This window comes from Bufo bufo, chromosome 6, assembly GCF_905171765.1.
Source record: "Bufo bufo chromosome 6, aBufBuf1.1, whole genome shotgun sequence".
Classification (NCBI taxonomy): Eukaryota; Metazoa; Chordata; class Amphibia; order Anura; family Bufonidae; genus Bufo; species Bufo bufo.
In genome coordinates, this window is record NC_053394.1 from 188,033,412 (window position 1) to 188,052,178 (window position 18,767).

The 18,767-nt window shown below is 48.3% G+C and overlaps 1 protein-coding gene across 2 annotated transcripts in view; it reads left to right on the forward strand.

Moving 5' to 3' along the window:
• The first annotated feature begins 717 nt into the window (after positions 1–717).
• The window catches only part of ZFP91 (ZFP91 zinc finger protein, atypical E3 ubiquitin ligase), a 273,314-nt gene continuing 255,264 nt past the window's right edge, over positions 718–18,767 (forward strand). The window contains exons 1-2 of one of the 2 annotated variants that reach the window (XM_040438017.1): positions 718–1,031; positions 1,355–1,386. In XM_040438017.1, coding sequence (XP_040293951.1) covers positions 844–1,031; positions 1,355–1,386 — 220 coding nt within the window. In that variant the 5' untranslated portion in view covers positions 718–843. The remainder of the gene's footprint in view (positions 1,032–1,354; positions 1,387–18,767) is intronic. The other variant, XM_040438016.1, reaches the window with a different exon arrangement.

Sequence of the window (18,767 nt, forward strand, 5' to 3'; positions counted from 1 at the left end):
GAGTCTGAGAGCTAATTATGTCATACGAAGTGATAGAAACCCTTTAAAAGCAAAAAAAAAATAATTTTAATTTTAAAAAAGTGAAAATTCTATATGATCAAATCATAGGTGTCAAATAACAACCTGTTTAGGCGTGGCTTAACTTAGCTGATATTTTTTGTTGGGAAAGTTCAAAGGTGACAACTCGAGTTCCCACTGACTATGGTGCTAAAACACGTTGGGCACGACATACATTATGCAGGTATTTAGACCTTGCATCGCACTAAAATCCACAAAACTATGCAATTTTCTATAATTAGGATCGGATCATTTGAATTTGTAGATGTAATGACAAAGCGTTTTGTGGTAATGCTTTTCATTTACCATGTATACTGTACGTGACTGCCTCACACGTTTTCTATTAATATGTCTCCTTCCTGTAAACAGCTATTTTAACTACGTATTTTTAAAGTTCCGTGTGCTGCTAGTTTGTAATAAAGTTATTATAATAAAAAAAAAAGCTTAAACTTATGAAACTACACATCCCAGAAGCCAAAGCACGCAGTCCAGAAGAACAGAGCATGCGCGAAACTATTGGGTCTTCCTCAATTCAAGTACTGTCCAATCAACCTTTAGATACGGCACGAAGTGGGCGCGGCACAGAGCAAGCTTTGCATAGTTGAAGATGTTGCGCCTGCGCAAGGCGTCGCAAGCGAACCTGTTTTGCGTTTTGGGCAAGCGCAGTCGGTCTGATACTGAAAGCAAGGGGGTGAGCACGCCAAATGACGCAAGAGCGCTGATCCAGAGGGGGAGCTCCGCGCTTGCGCAGTGCCGCATACAGAGAGCGGACTGGCTGACGGACGGATGCCGGGAGGGCCGGAGCCGCGAGGCCGCCCGAGGAGGGCAGCGGGGGCCGAGGGGGCGGCCGTGGAAGATGAAGTTATAACTGGGGGCTCCTCCCGCCGAAGGAAGGCGGAGTGTCCGCGGAGGAGGAGAAGTCGCCGGGAAATGCCTGGCGAGGAGGAGGCGCTAGGTCTTGGGGGCAGGCACAGGTGAATGACGTCACGGCAGGGGGTGCCGGGGGCCGCTCCGTTAAGTCTGGTATAGTGTATCAACTGGGAGGTAAAGGGGTGTGTGATACTATAGGCTGAAAGTGGGATGGGTTGCTGACGTGGGCGTGGTCAGTGTCGTTTTAATGGGTGGGTCTTGGGTGCTCATTTGCATACGGGAGTGTCCATATGTGCTGGTGTCAAATGTTTTTAAAAATGAGATGTGCCATACTTCCCTGTGGACACTGGAGACATGGGGCATCTATGTGATGTTTAGCTTGTGTCATCGTGGGCCATGAATTAATAAGATTGCTTTTCATTTACAGCTACCTGGAGGAAGACATGTTAGCTAATAAAGGTAGGTGAGCACGTTGGACACACATACATGCCATGCTTGTCGTCAATATCTACATCCTTCAAGTTACTTATGTTATCTGTAAACCCTGGGAGGGCGGCAGTGTGGGCAGATACCAGGGTACAGACGGATATCCCCAATTATTGGTGACAGAAAAATACAGTCTCAAGCTTTTGGCAAAAATGGCAGGTTGCCAACCGTCCAGAAATTTCGGGACAGTCCGTAAGAATAGGCGACTTTTATCCTGTGTCCGTTAAAAAAAAAAAAAAGTTGTGTCCGTGATTTTTTTTTTTTTGAGGCTGGCGGTTCTTGACTAAATTATTTTGGTGGTAATTATCATCACTTTCCAGCTCATAGTAAATGCTGGTAATGGGTTACTCATAATCTTTATCATTTGTTGGCTGTCCGTGATTTGGGGATTTATTCTCTAACTGTGCCTAGTTACAAGCTGACGCCAAAGATCTGCGTGTCACAGCACTTGAACAACTTCACATTCAGGGCAATGTTAAAGAGGTTGTGCCTGTGGGATCCTAAAAAATCCTATTTAATTGTGTGGCCCTCGTCTAGTCTCCTACATACCATAATACTGTACCTGTCAACTTTTCCTGAGTCTTCAGTCTCCAGTCTCCATGCTGCGGCTGCACTCCAGAAATGTCAACACCCTTCCCTGGGCTGATAACTCCTACAACCTTCAGCATCCCCTTGCTGTTTCTTCCCACACCTCTGATATGACAAGCAGTGGACTCCTCCTACCCTGCTTGTGGATTGAGAGCATCAACCAGTCCAAGGTAACATGGGTCTGACATCACAGAGGAGATCATTGGAGGCCTGGTAGTTATCTCTGAGAAAATACAGTCCCCACGGAGGGTGTAGTCATGTGACCAAAAAGTAGCACAAGTACATTAGTAAGTTGCAGGACCTAGCAGGGGAAGCACAGGGAAAGGGAGAAATTTATACTGGATAACCCCTTCAATTTTTACTTGCAGGTCTGGAACCCACATAGTAAAGATCAGGCTCCATATGTAAACTGTTACTTTGTGTTTGCCTCTAACACATCATAAGACATAAGGGTTTAAAAAGAAGGAAGATGGCTGCTTTTGGACTGCAGTTTCTTTGCTGAACCCAATTAGCCACATTCGTACAGCTCCCAATGCATAATAACGTAGCTTATAAGGCTGAAAAAAGACATCTGTCCATTCAGTTCAGCTTGTTATCCTGCAAGTTGATCCAGACGAAGAGAAGCCATATTCGGGAAAAAAATTCCCGACTCCAATCAGGCAATCAGAATAGTTCCCTGGATCAACGACCCCTCTCTAGTAGCTATAGCCTGTAATATTATTACGCTCCAGAAATACATCCAGGCAGGGCCGGCTCCAGGTTCATGTGGGCCCTTGGGCGATAAATCCCAGTGGGCCCCCATGAGGCATTTTTTTACATTGACATGTCCCCCTGTGGCTCCTACACGGTATAATGACCCCCAGTGGCCCCTATACAGTATAATGACTACTAGTGGCCCTTCACACAGTATAATGAACCCCCAATTCCCCCCCCCCCACTGTATAATGACCACCTGTGGCCCTGCATTCAGAATAATAACCCCCAGTCGTCCCCATTTAGAATAATGACCCCCAGTAGCCCCCACACTGGGGGAATACTGTATGGAGGGGGCTCTGGGGGTATTTATACTGAATGGAGGGTCATTGGTGATCATTACTAAATGGGGGACACTGGGGGTCATTATACTATGTAAAGGGCCCTCACAGTATAATGACCCCACAGTGGCCCTCCATTCAGAATAATGACCCCCAGTCGCCCCCACACTGGGGGTTATACTGTATAGAGGGGGCACGAGGGGTTATTATATTTAATGGGGGCTCTGGTGGTCATTATGCTAAATGGAGGGTCAATGGGGATCATTATACTAAATGGGGGGCACTGGGAGTCATTATACTGTGTAAGGGACCCTCACAGTGTGATGAATGACCCCCCCAGTGGCCCCCTCACATACCTATCATTGCAGGGGAGCTGGTGGTCCTGTCATTCACTAACCACAGCTCCCGGCTCCCCACATGAACCTGGAGCCGGCCCTGAATGCCCCCCAGTAGCCCCCACACGGGGGGAATACTGTATGGAGGGGGCTCTGGGGGTCATTATACTGAATGGAGGGTCATTGGTGATCATTATACTAAATGGGGGACACTGGGGGTCATTATACTATATAAAGGGCCCTCACAGTATAATGACCCCACAGTGACCCTCCATTCAGAATAATGACCCCCAGTCGCCCCCACACTGGGGGTTATACTGTATGGAGGGGGCACGAGGGGTTATTATATTTAATGGGGGATCTGGTGGTCATTATGCTAAATGGAGGGTCAATGGGGATCATTATACTAAATGGGGGGCACTGGGAGTCATTATACTGTGTAAGGGACCCTCACAGTGTGATGAATGACCCCCCAGTGGCCCCCTCACATACCTATCATTGCAGGGGAGCTGGTGGTCCTGTCATTCACTAACCGCAGCTCCCAGCTCCCCACATGAACCTGGAGCCGGCCCTGAATGACCCCCAGTAGCCCCCACACGGGGGGAATACTGTATGGAGGGGGCTCTGGGGGTCATTATACTGAATGGAGGGTCATTGGTGATCATTATACTAAATGGGGGACACTGGGGGTCATTATACTATGTAAAGGGCCCTCACAGTATAATGACCCCACAGTGACCCTCCATTCAGAATAATGACCCCCAGTCGCCCCCACACTGGGGGTTATACTGTATGGAGGGGGCACGAGGGGTTATTATATTTAATGGGGGATCTGGTGGTCATTATGCTAAATGGAGGGTCAATGGGGATCATTATACTAAATGGGGGGCACTGGGAGTCATTATACTGTGTAAGGGACCCTCACAGTGTGATGAATGACCCCCCAGTGGCCCCCTCACATACCTATCATTGCAGGGGAGCTGGTGGTCCTGTCATTCACTAACCGCAGCTCCCAGCTCCCCACATGAACCTGGAGCCGGCCCTGAATGACCCCCAGTAGCCCCCACACGGGGGGAATACTGTATGGAGGGGGCTCTGGGGGTCATTATACTGAATGGAGGGTCATTGGTGATCATTATACTAAATGGGGGACACTGGGGGTCATTATACTATGTAAAGGGCCCTCACAGTATAATGACCCCACAGTGACCCTCCATTCAGAATAATGACCCCCAGTCGCCCCCACACTGGGGGTTATACTGTATGGAGGGGGCACGAGGGGTTATTATATTTAATGGGGGATCTGGTGGTCATTATGCTAAATGGAGGGTCAATGGGGATCATTATACTAAATGGGGGGCACTGGGAGTCATTATACTGTGTAAGGGACCCTCACAATGTGATGAATGACCCCCCAGTGGCCCCCTCACATACCTATCATTGCAGGGGAGCTGGTGGTCCTGTCATTCACTAACCGCAGCTCCCTGCGCTCCTTCTCTCCTCCGGCCCGCTGCAGCAGTGAGCCAGGCCTGGAGGAGAGAAGGAGATGTGCAGTGATGGAGCTAGAACTGACTGGGCCCCACAGCAAAATTTAGTACGCCCCCCTCCCCCCCAATGTGTGTTCACATTACGTTTTTCCTATCGGTTTGATGTATACACATGTGCAGCACTCCACGTTTTTGTATCCTGCAGAGTCAAGTAAAAAATGCATACGTTAACGTATATGTTTTTCTACCATGGAACTGTATGGTGAACGGGCGCCACTGTACGGCATCAGTCTGAGGCATCTGTCAATGCAGACATTTTCAGTATGCATTAAATGGATGTCAAAAATGTGATGTGAACCCAGCCCTAGTGTCAGAATAAGCCCCAGTACACAGCGGAGCAGCATGGAGGAGAGGGGAGGCCGCCATGTACTGACAGAGCGCTACCTGGTCCTGGTGGTCAGGGATGAGGACTGTGCTTCCCAAGGATCATTTTCTACTGGAAAATACAGGGCACTGTATAATACACTAGAATCTATATAATATAAAGATATTAGCCCCACCCCCCGAATAATCATACGATTAGGGGGTCATTTATTATATAGAAATACGTCTATATTAGGCGTATTTCTGACACAGATGTGGCGCAAAGGTCCTTAACACCGCAATCTGTATCTTTTCCCGCTCATGCCAGGTCTAAAAAAAGTGGTGTGGGCAGAAAGGGATACAGTTATGGCCATCCAGTTATTGGATACCACCGCCATACAGTGATAACACCGCCATATAGTGATAACACCGCCATACAAGGATAAAACCACCATATAGTGATAACACCGCCATACAAGGATAAAACCACCATATAGTGATAACACCGCCATATAGTGATAACACCGCCATACAAGGATAAAACCACCATACAGTGACCGGATAAAAGGGTATAAGAGGGCATAGTACAGGGAATGACTATGGGCACTGCACAGAGTGTGGTAAGAGGGCACAATGCAGGGTATAAAGGGGCACAGTACGGGGTGGGGGGCACAGTCACATGACCCTGTGATGTTAGAAGGTCCTTATGGTGAATGCGGTTCAGATGCCACCATAATGAGAGGCAGAGGAGTGAGACAGGGGCCCGGGGCCCTGGATGGACAGGAGGGGTGGACACAGCAAGTAGGTTGAAGGGGCTCTGAGGGGGATTCATACAAGTAGTGGCAGGAGGTCTGTGCAGGGCAGCAATAGGAGATAGGATGGTGGGACAGGAGCCCTGGATACATGAGGGAGGAAAGGAGACAGCAGGGGCTCCATAAGGGTGATATAGGACAGGATATGGGGGGGGGGGCAGGTGTCATGGAGACAATCAGCTTAATAAAACAGTAACACAACTAAATAGAATGAAGCAGCAGTGTCCCCCCCTTTCCTTCTGTCCCACAGAGAAGAGACAGTCACAGTGCAGACTCACTCACAGACTGTGTTCACACTTCTCTGCTCCAGCTCCAGCCGTGCGGTCTCTCTCCAGTCTCCTCAGGCAGCGTGTGTCCTGTGTAGAGGGGGCGTGTCCTGTGTAGAGGGGGCGTGTCCTGAGTCTCTGCAGCTCAGAGGGCCCACCAGAGGGGTACTGCGTATGTGAAATGACAGCAGTGAGAGCTCCCATCTGTATTGATGGAAGTGCTCATAGCAGCTCAGTGGGCCCCCCCAGGAGCATTGGGCCCCGGCACTTGCCCGGGGATGCCGGGTTATGACGCCGGCCCTGCATCCAGGCCCCTCTTGAATTCCTTTATTGTACTCGCCTTCACCACCTCCTCAGGCAGAGAGTTCCATAGTCTCACTGCTCTTACCGTAAAGAATCCTTTTCTATGTTTGTGTACAAACCTTCTTTCCTCCAGACGCAGAGGATGTCCCCTCGTCACAGTCACAGTCCTGGGGATAAATAGATGATAGGAGAGATCTCTGTACTGACCCCTGATATATTTATACATAGTAATTAGATCTCCCCTCAGTCGTCTTTTTTTTTGCAAACGAAATAACCCAAATTTTTTTAATTTTTAACTTTACTGTGAACTAAAATCCTAAGTCATTTACAGTGTTAGCTGTAAATGGATTGTCTCACTTTAGCAAATGGCATTTATCATTTAAGACATACCGTATTTTTCGCCCTATAAGATGCACCGGCCTATAAGATGCACCTAGGTTTTAGAGGAGGACAATAAGAAAAATGTTTTTTTCATTACACCTCAGGTCAGACCAGCAGTCAGACCCCCAATGTTAATCAGACTCAGCTGACAGCCCCAATCAGACCCCCAATGTTAATAAGACCCTTAATCAGACCTCATATCTGCCCCCAATGCTACATATCAGCCCCCTTGCCTCACATATCAGCCCCCTTGCCTCACATATCAGCCCCCTTGCCTCACATATCAGCCCCCTTGCCTCACATATCAGCCCCCCAGCCTCACATATCAGCCCCCCAGCCTCACATATCAGCCCCCCAGCCTCACATATCAGCCCCCCAGCCTCACATATCAGCCCCCCAGCCTCACATATCAGCCCCTAGCGCAAATAAAATAAATAAACCACTTACCTCTCCTGGACGCCCCTCCTCACCACCAGTGCTCTCTTTCTTCTTCCTGGTCCTCGGCTGTGAAAGCTGCGCACAGCGTGAGGTCACACTGTGCGCAGCCCTGCACAGCTGACAGCCAAGGACCAGGAAGCGGTGAGTACAGAGCTTTCACTGTTTCCCGGTCCTCCGATACTAATCAACGCTTCCACCAATGTTTTTAAATACTGGGGTTGGGTGGGGGGGGGCGCACTGCGCCAACAGTGTCCTTAAAACTGGGGTTGGGGGGTGGGGCGCACTGCGCCACCAATGTCTTTAATTCTGGGTTTGGGTGGGGGGGGGGTGCACTGCGCCACCAATGAAGATAACTCGCCCATTAATTTATATACAGGAGGCGGGTGCTGGCTGCAGAATTATATAGCTGCACCCGACCTCTATAAGCAGTAGCTGGGATCCGCGGCAGTTAACCCCTCAGGTGCGGCAGGGGTTAACTGCCGCTGATGGCAGCTACTTGTCATAGAGGTCGGGTGCGGCTATATGATTCTGCAGCCAGCTCCCGCCTCCTGTTTAATTTGAATGAATGAGTGAGTTAACATCATTAGTGGCGCAGTGGCCACAGCCCCTCCTCTTTTCCTCTCTCCTTTCATTGGTGGCAGCGGAACAAGGGGGAGGGAGACACTGCTTCCTTCTCCCCTATGCTGCTAAGGGAACACGGATCGCACTGACAACAGCGCGATTCTTATTCCCGATTCATGATCGGCAAAATATATGCCAATACCGATAACCTAAAATCCTGAATATTGGCCGATAATCGGTAAAACCGATAATCGGTCCATCCCTAACGTTTACTAACTTATTAAAGGGTCATTCGGCGCAGGCGCTCTGAGATGAGGAGGCTCGTATCCTCAGCACTCCCTCAGTGCGCCTGCGCCGATGACATCACCGAAAGAGAAGACGTCATCGGCGCAGGCGCACTGAGGGAGTGATGAGGAGACGAGCCTCCTCATCTCAGAGCGCCTGCGCCGAATGACGCGAGGCGCGCGATTTTTGAATTACTGACAGGGCCGGCCGGAGGAGGAGATCACGGCTGGCCCTGTCAATCAACACGGCGAGGGGGCGGATTTCTGCAGCAGCTACCAGCAAGTAGACGCCCTACTTGCTGGTAGAGCCCTTATTTACATATTATAAAAGTTCGTTTTATAAAGAATCGGCCGCATGAAAGTAAGTAAGAGCATTATATTCTCCTATATCGCACTATGAGGAATCTAACTATCCAAAAAAAAAAAAAAGAGTTTTGCGGGGTGACAGAAACCCTTTAAACCTCATTTGTCACTTTCTTTGCACAAGCCTCCAATCTATCGAGATCAATCTGTAGCAGTATACTGTCCTTTTTTGTCTTAATTATATTACACAGTTTTTATATTTTGTTGTGCAACCCGTATACAAGATTATTTGTTATTTATTATTATATAATTATCATTAAAGTGCCATTTATTCCATGGTTCTGTACATATGACACATATGCACATACATTGTATCTTAAAGTGAATTAGAAAGATTTGAGAATGAATAAGCTTACGCAGGCTACGTGAATAAATATTTACTGAGTAATTAAATATATACGATAACACAAAGAAATCACATACAGAATAATAAAAAGTAAATAAACTTCACTAGCCTAAATGGGGTGGAGACTCAGTCGATCATGCTATAATATAAATATAAACTATGTGGGGATTCGCTCTGGTAGTTGGGATAAGCGGGTGCAGTACAGAGGCAAAGTACAAGTTCGTGATTCAAATGTCCGTGTTTATTCACACATAAGGTCAAACAAAAAACACTCTTTGCAGGGTTGGTGTTTGTTCACACGGTATAGAAAGTTCATGCATAACAAAAAAAGTCACCTTGTCGGCGGTTCTGCCTCCAGCAGTCTAAATGCAGGCTTTAGGTGGCCTGCTCTCCCAACATATACGGGTCTCAGCTTTTCAGCCCAGCACAGGGCTCAGATCACAACACACAGGGCATTCTCTGCTGCTGAGCCCAGCTGCCTTTTTAAGGATAACAGGTGCTGTCAAAACCCGGCCTGGAACGTGGGGAGTAGTCACCCACCCAGCACTTTGGCTACTCCCAATAAGAGCCGTCCCAGATCAGCTATTTACAGCCATACTAAATAGCAAAAGTGTCAATCAGCATTAGCTGCCGCTTACACATTAAAATACTGGCTCTTACTTCACCGAGGCCAGGAACCTTGGTGATGCATACCTACCATCAATGACTACCCCATGTACCTTCCTACATCCCTCCCCCTTTTGTTCAATCCTGAGGGGGGTGAACACACGCTAGACAATATACCCGGGACGGGGCATCCGCGTTTCCCTGTAACCGGCCTGCCCTATGTTCCACTGAAAACTTAAAGTTCTGTAAAGAGAGAAACCACCGGGTGACCCGGGCATTTCTGTCCTTGGCCTGGCTCATCCATTTGAGAGGGGAGTGGTCAGTCACCAGGCGGAACTTTCTCGCCAATAAATAGTAGCGGAGAGATTCTAGTGCCCATTTGATAGCCAGGGACTCTCTCTCCACTATACTGTACCTGGTCTTGGCTGTGGTAAGCTTACTGAGGAAGACAACGGGATGCTCCTCCCTGTTGTCCTCCTGAGATAGTACAGTACCGAGGCCTACTTCGGAGGCATCGGTCTGTACTATACACTCCCTTTTGAAGTCAGGCGTCACTAAAACCGGGGACCCACAGAGGGACGACTTCAAAGCGGAGAAAGCCTTTTCCGCCTGATCATCCCAGTGAACCATCACTGACTTGCATCCCTTCAAGAGCCCTGTCAAGGGTGCGGCCACCGTAGCAAAGTGGGGGACAAACCTCATATAATATCCCACCATTCCCATGAACGACTTTACTTGCCTAGTAGGGACAAGTCGGGGCCAATTCCGTATCGCCTCTATTTTGTTCACTTGGGGTTTGATGACTCCGCGCCCAATGACATACCCCAGGTATTTCGTCTCCTCTAACCCCATCACACATTTTTTTGGGTTAGCTGTTAGTCCAGCCTTTTCGAAGGGAGTCCACAACAGGCTGTACCTTGGGTAGGTGACTTTCCGAGTTGGTACTGTGGATGACAATATCGTTCAGGTAAGCCGAAGCGTACCGACAGTGTGGACGCAACACAATGTCCATAAGCCGTTGAAAGGTGGCGGGGGTACCGTGCAGACCAAGGGCTGCCAGTGTCCTTTGGTGAGGTCCAAAACAGAAAAATTCCGGGCTTGGCCTAACCTCTCAATAAGCTCATCCACCCGAGGCATGGGATACACATCAAATTTGGAAATCTCAATTAGTTTGCAGAAATCGTTACAGAACCGTAACATCCCATCTGGCTTTGGAATCAAGGCTATTGGACTGGCCTGTTCACTTTTGGACTCCTCAATTACGTCTAATTGTAGCATTAGCTGCATTTCTTCCGAGATGGCTTGTCCCCGAGCCTCTGGTACCCGGTATGGTTTCAACTGGACTCTGTCACTGAGGCTCAGTGACAATGTCATGGTGGATGATAGAAGTGCGTCCGGGAGGCTGACGAACTCCCTGAGCTCCTGAGTCTGTTTAGAGGAAAGGTTGTCAGCAATCTTCACAGTGGCAACTGCTTCCCTTGTATCAGACCGTGGGGCTGGAACCTCTTTTCCTAGAAAACCCGTCCGTGGGCTGTCATCTGTACTGGTCTCCCTATCTTTCCAAGGTTTGAATAAATTCACATGGTACACCTACTTCGGCTTTCGCCGCCCTGGCTGGTGTACCTTGTAGTTTACCTCACCAACTTTTTCGAGTACTTCATAGGGTCCCTGCCACCTAGCCAGGAACTTACTGACGACCGTCGGTACCAGAACCAAAACCCGATCTCCCGGGTTAAAGATCCGGACCCGAGCTTTCCGATTATAGACCCTACTTTGGGCTGCCTCCATATGTTCCCTAACAAGCGGCAACACTGTCTGTATCCGCTCTTGCATCTGGGTGACATATTCAATTACACTTTTATATGGTGTGGGTTGTTGTTCCCACGCATTTTTGGCTATATCCAACAGACCACGAGGATGTTTGAAGGGCGAGAACCCAGTAGAAGCCTGGGGCACCTCTCGCACTGGGAACATGAAATAGGGCAGAAGAAGGTCCCAATCCCTCCCATCCTTAGACACCACTCTTTTTAACATTTTTTTTAAATGTTTGATTAAACCTTTCTACCAGGCCGTCCGTTTTCGGATGATAAACGGATGTACGTAGCTGTTTTATGTGCAGTAATTTACAGAGTTCCCTCATGACCTTTGACATAAAAGGGGTCCCTTGGTCAGTCAGAACCTCTTTAGGTAGCCCCACTCTGGAAAACATCTCCATTAACTCCTTAGCTATGAGTTTGGCCGATGTATGTCACAGGGGCACCACCTCCGGCTACGGAGTGGCATAGTCTAGGACAGTGGTGGGCAAACTTTTTTGTCAACTGAGCCAAATATCGCCAAAACCACGATTTTTGAAATTTCTTTTGAGAGCCACATTTTTAAAACCTAAAATATATAGGAAGGAAACGCATGCTGAAGTGAATGGGTCCATGATGCGGGTTGCACACGGTTGTGTGCAGCCCGCATCATGGACCCATTCACTTCAATGGGTCCAGGATCCGGCATATGAGTGCTACAGAGTGCCTCCGTGGTGCTTCTGGCTGTGCCTCCGCACCGCAAAACAGTAGTGCATGCGCTGCAATTGCAATAGATATGTCTGATTTACCTCTACATATCCACAAGTATTTTAGCCTCTGTACCTTTCATACTGCAGCCATGGACGCAGTCATACACGCACTCTCCACATACATGGACGCAGTCATACACGCACTCTCCACATACATGGACGCAGTCATACACGCACTCTCCACATACATGGACGCAGTCATACACGCACTCTCCACATACATGGACGCAGTCTCCACATACATGGACGCAGTCATACACAAACTCTCCACATATATGGACGCACTCTCCACATACATGGACGCAGTCATACATGCATTCTCCACATATATGGACGCACTCTCCACATACATAGATGCATTCATACACACACTCTCCACATACATGGACACACTCATACACACACTCAACGTTTACATGGACACACTCATACACGCACTCAACAGATACATAGATGCATTCATACATGAGCTCACCATATACATGGACGCACTCATACACATACTCTTCACATACAGGGGCGCACTCATACACACAGTCACCACATACATGGACGCACACATATACAATACACATATATAGACACCCAGCTTTCCTGCTGTGCCTCTCCCCCATACTCTAATGCCTCTGCACTTGTGCCATGCAGGATAGCAGGGAAGCTGGATGACATTTCTTGATATAATTCACCCAGCTTTCCTACTGTACTGCATGTCACATGTGCACAGTCTGGGAAAGCTGAATATAACCGCAGTAGTTCCCCTGCTACTCACATCACTGGTGCAGTTGTGGCAATCCAACTGATGTTCAGCTTGCTGGGCATGGAAGGTTCAGGCTGCAGGAATCGCGGGTAGAAAAGGGGGTGGGGCTATTATAGCTCTGCCCACATCGGGCCGTCCTGTTGCTGGTCACTGTCCATCATAAGAACTGAGGAGGGGGAGAGGCGGAGCAATGTCACTGATTTCAGGTCAGTGACAGAGGTGCAAGGGCAGGACTCTGGACCCAGTGCAGGAGAAGTCAGCTGCTCTGATAGGGGCCCGGGGTGACGAAGTACAGTGACTGCTCCCGGGCCCCTTCTGAGCTCGGGCCCCGAAGCAGCTGCTTCCCCTGCTTCCCTGATAGTTACGCCACTGGAACACCCCCTCTCTTGCTTTGTGGAACGCAAATGCGTCCCACAGGCAGGATTCCTCTGTAGTGCAGGATGGGTTGGTTTCGCCGTGGGAGCCCGCACCAAAGAGCCGCATTGAAGGGTCTAAAGAGCCGCTTGTGGCTCACGAGCCGCACTTTGCCGACCACTGGTCTAGGACGACCAAGATGTGCTGGTGCCCTCTAGATGACTTCGGTACTGGGCCATCAGATCCATAGTGATTCGCTTGAACGGAACCTTGATATTCGGGAGAGGTACCAGGGGACTTCGGAAATGTGGCTGGGGGCTAGTTATCTGGCAGGTTGGGCAAGACTTACAAAATTCTTCCACCTCTCTGAACACACTGGGCCAGTAAAACCGCTGTAGTATCCGGTCCTGCGTTTTCAGCCATCCCAGGTGTCCCCCAAGAACATGCTGGTGGGATAGCTCCAACACGAGCTTGCGATACGCCTTGGGCACCGCCAGCTTTTCAACATGCTCACCCTGTAGTTGGTTTACCCGATACAGCATCTTCTGATGAACCATAAAATGGGGAAACATCGACTCGGCCCCCGGTTGTTGAGGTTCACCATAAACTATTGGAACATTTTCCCAGGCCCGAGATAGTGTTGGGTCCCGGTGCTGTGCTGTACCGAAATTTTCCCCAGAGACGTTGAGGTCTGCCAACTCAGGACCCGGCGGCAAATCCTCCACATCTCCCACCATTAAACTCAGCTGTGTTGTCTCCCCCTCTTCCACCGAAGTCGTGGCCACCCCTACCGCTGACCCTTCTGTCTCAGGTTCCCAGGCTTCTGGCCTCCCCCCTGAGCAAGGCCACTCTACTGAGGTTACGCCACTCTCAAGGGTATCGGTAACTTTCGTATCATGCCACAGTGTCGGGAAACTTGGGAAATCGGTGAATAGCTTAAAACATAACTTTTAATATCCATTCCTTATGAATATTTGTACACCTCTTTTAGGCATAAAAATAGTTGCAAGACCCCTTTTTGCAACTAATTAGGAGTGGCATGTGCGTGACAGGGATTGGGACTCTGGCCCCAACACGCTTACTATTTCTTATGCCTGAAAACAGGTGTAAAAGAGGAGCAAAAACTACTACAGTAATTTTTTTACTCCAGGAGCACCGAATTCATAAAATTATACTAATCCTCTGGAAGCGCAGAGCCCCCCTGAATTTGGCGCATCCATGTGCTGTATGTATTTTTTGCAGATCCATAACAATGAATGGGTTCACAATCGAGCCTCAAAAAATGTGGATAGGACGTGGACCAAAACTGTTCAGAAAGGATTGTAAAAAATAGAAAGGGGGAAGAAGCCTCTATGTAAAGTCCTGTCTAAAGCCCACACTCTGGAAAAATAGAAGTGAAGGAAATTAATGTGGAGTCACTGTTGGTAGAAAACCAATAATAAAATACTGATAGGGATTTGGTATAAGCTAGTAAAAGACCGCGCTGCTCCCAGTAGATACAGATCCAGCCAGTCCAAAATATATAGACAACTTTTTTGATGTAGTCAATCACTGATTCATCAGGAGTGGACTCCACAACCACTCCTATCCACCTCTCCTGTATTAAAAAGGACAGAGCGGCAGAAGATAGTGAAGTGCAGCCACTTTTGCAAATCCAGCATTTATTGTACTTACAAAGTTGCTTAAAACACAGGCATATTAAATTTAAAACCGGTCTCCCGTCATATGCCCAACCAGTGTCATGTGCCCAACCCTCTGCTTCTTCAGGGACATATGCACCACCTTTCGGGCATGTCCTTTATACCTAGCAGGCAGTAACTCCTCCCTCTGTATTTCATATTTACATACAACTTCTTTATTTCATTTTTCACCATATCCACATAAATTTCTGTCCATAAAATATACACTTCATTATCTTATCATAAAAACAAAAGTTACAACCCTCCAAAAGGTATTCATTCTTCCTCCAACCATTTAAAAACTCACTATTCCTCCTCCCGCAACCACATATATGTTATAAACAGACCAATCAGCGGCAGTTAACCTCTCAGGTGAGGCAGGGTGCCAGCAATGTGTTTCTGCCGCTTATATTTCTAATGTATTAAACATTAGTTATCATTGGTGGCGCAATGGCCACAGCCCCTCCCCTCCTCCGCCCCTCTGCGCTCTCATTGGTGGCAGCAGCAGCACAGGGGGACAGAGAGACTGCTTCCTTCTCCCCGTGCTTTTGAGGGAACATGGCCGCGCTGATAGCAGCGCGCTCATGTTCTTTGATACTGGGCTGTGCAGTAGCACAGCCTAGTACGATAAAAGGCAAATCTCGGTATCGTATCGATACCGGGATAAAAGTTCGATACCTGAAACAACCCTAATTACAACACATACAATTAAGAGTGTTATGTTGGCAGCTCATGCCCACTGCTCCCCAGGGTTGGTACCGGGCCACTCCACATACATTAAAGGAGTTTTCAGAGACTTTAATACGGAAGACCTATCCTCTGGATAGGTCATCAGTATCCAAACAGTCGGAGTCCGACACCCGGGACCCCTGCCAATCAGCTGTTTAAAAAGAAAAAACACACTCGCTGTAGTGCCGCGACCTTCTCTCAGCTTTTCCTAGGCCAGTGGTAATGCGTTCATCGGTCATAAGGCCTGGACACAGCTCAGCCCCATAAAACTGAATGGGGCTAAACGTGATACTAAACACAGCCACTATACTATGTACAACGCTGTGCTTGGTAATCTGTGAGAAGGCTGCAGCGCTCACAGGATCGCCGGTGCCTTCTCAAACAGCTGATTGGCAGGGGTCCTGGGTGTCGGACCCCCACCGATCAGATACTGATGACCTATAGATGATCCACATGATAGATCATTAGTATAGAAGTCTTAGAAAACCCTTTTAATGCTTTGGACACTGGAGTGCCATGTGTCTGTCTTTAGCTATAGGCTTTGGCCTGCGCTTTCTGGCTAAGACTCTCCTGTCTGCCTATAGGGCGTGTGCTTCCCTGCTGTTAAAGGGCTAGCTAGTGCACATGTCATAACTCTCTTCACTAGCCTATGGTGGGCCACCTCTGGGTAGTTAATGCACTTTCACACATGGGAAGGTGCTTAACGGGGTTGGCTGCTTTCTGGCTACTGTTTATCAATGTGTTTGTAAGATGACTATATGGCACTTACTAATATCTCCTTTTTTTTATATTCTGCACCATTTTCTATAATTCATAATGTATTCTCCCTTGTTGGTAGATTCTTTTGCGCTGTCCACACAGAAGTTCTGTCCATAAAATGGCCGCTGATGGAGGGTCATGTGACCAGGCAAATCACTGAGTCTCCTCCATTAAAATACCTGTAATAAACTCTCAACATTGCAAGTGCAGATGACAGATGTGGTGTATTTGAGTGGAGAAGGCTGAATGACCTGTCTGGAGTTATTTGCCTGGTCATGTGACCCTCTGTCAGTGGCCGTCTTATGGACAAGTCTTCTGTATGGACAGCATAGAAGATTTGCCCAACAAGAGGACATGATTTATGAAATATAGAAAACGGCACAGAAAATCAACAAAGGCTACATTAGAAATTGCCATATAGTCATCATACCTACACATTGGTCAAAAAAGTAGCCAGAAAGTGGCCAACCTCTTTGAGCAGTAGGTTTCTCTTGACTAGGGCACCCAAAAGGAAAAGCCCCTCCAGAGGACAGAGGCCCTCCCTTCCCCCAGTATGTCATATTCTAGAGAGCGCACCTTCATCAGGTCACCCAGAAGGTTCCTCACCACCTCATCCACCGGGAATATTTTCCGTTGCATAGATACTAGACTGTTCATTCCACGTGTAGTACTTCACCACTACACTTAGAATAAAGTGCAGCTGTCCCTACTACCCAGGTTTCTGAATGCGCCATAGGCCCACTCCGCATAGGTGAGACAATGGAGGCACCCACCCTGATGTAGACCTCTGTATTAAATGGACTGTGAAGCCAGAAGTGGTCCATGCTTTCCAGCAGATCACCGCACTCCTCCCAGGGACAACCCCTTTCCTCAGAGCTTCTACACTTCAAGTTGTCCCTCACACACAGTTTCCCATGGAAGCAGCGCCAAGCCAAGTCCCAAAACTTCAAGGGGATCCTGATGGAATTCAAAAGTCGCAACCCAACCTCCTGTCACGGACGTTCCCGTGGTAGGCACCAGGAGATCGGAGAGATTGGCAACTCGTGGGTTAAATTGACAAGTTCATTGTGGATCTTATTGTGTCTGTGTTTTGGTGAGTGCCACACCCCTTTATTCAGGTGTTGCTTGTTGGTAATTTACTTTTCCCATAAGTAGTTGCTTCTCACTCTTGGAGGTGCGGTTTATAGATTTTCTAACTGCCTTATAACTAGCTGGTCGGTTGTACTTTGTGGTGCTTCTGGAGTTGCCAGTTTTCTACTTTTAGATAAGTCTTGTCTTTTCTTAATGTTTTGTGTTTGTTATATTCCCTGTTGTTTGTATCTGGGCCTGAGACAGAGACTTCCATTCGTCCATCTAGGGAGGAATTGGTTGTCTCTGGTCCTAACCTTATTCCAGGACCTTTATAGGGATATAAGGGCCTAGGTATACAGCATATGAATATTCCTACCTTCAAGGTCTATTCACATTGATAGGTAGTTAGGGCCTGGATTAGGGTTGTTTAGGAGGTGACCTGTTCCTTCCCTAGTTTCCGGGCCCAGTTACTGTTCACCTTCCTTCCTGTGTTAAGTGTGTGGAGTTTCCCCCCCCCCCCCCACTGATCGGGACACCTCCATATCCCAACTTGGGCAATCCCTGAGGGCCAGAGGTTTCTGGAAATGGGTCAACAGAACCCTTCGGTCAAGGAGTTTCCTTGACAGAATCCAGATCTCCCACATCCCCAGACCCCACCGGCGAACCACCTACAGAACTGGGGTAATATAAGCCGGAAGGTGTACGAAGATCCTTCACTTGCCCTCTTGTCTTCCATTCCTGGAAGAAAAGCCGAATCCATCTTGACAGGAGAATACCAATGGAGGAGCCCTCTCTTTCCAGAGGTCAGCAATGTTAACCTTAATGAAGGTGTTCACAAGGAGCACCACGAGGTTGACCATACCAAACCCCCCCAGGCCTCTTCGTGCGGTAAGTAACCTCCCTCCTGACTAGGGGAGACTGTGTCCCCATAACAGTTGGAAGAACAGACGGTAGAGTGGCTCTGGCAAGATGCACGCACTGCTCAGATATATCAGCAAAGGGAGCAGGTATGTTTTAATCAAGTTAACCTTTTCCCTGAGGGTCAAATACCAACCTTTACACTGCACCACCTTGTGAGAGGCGATCTTAAACCTGCTGTCCCAATTTTGTTTGGGGTAATCTCCTTGGCCGAATTCGATGCCAAGGCCTTTTATGGACTCCTGGGGCTCTGAAAGGGTGTCCGGGAGATCAAAACCAGGATCTCCCCCTCCCAGCCAGAGACTTTCACACTTATTCCTGTTGATCTTGGTCCCGGAGGCCCCTGAGCAGTGATCC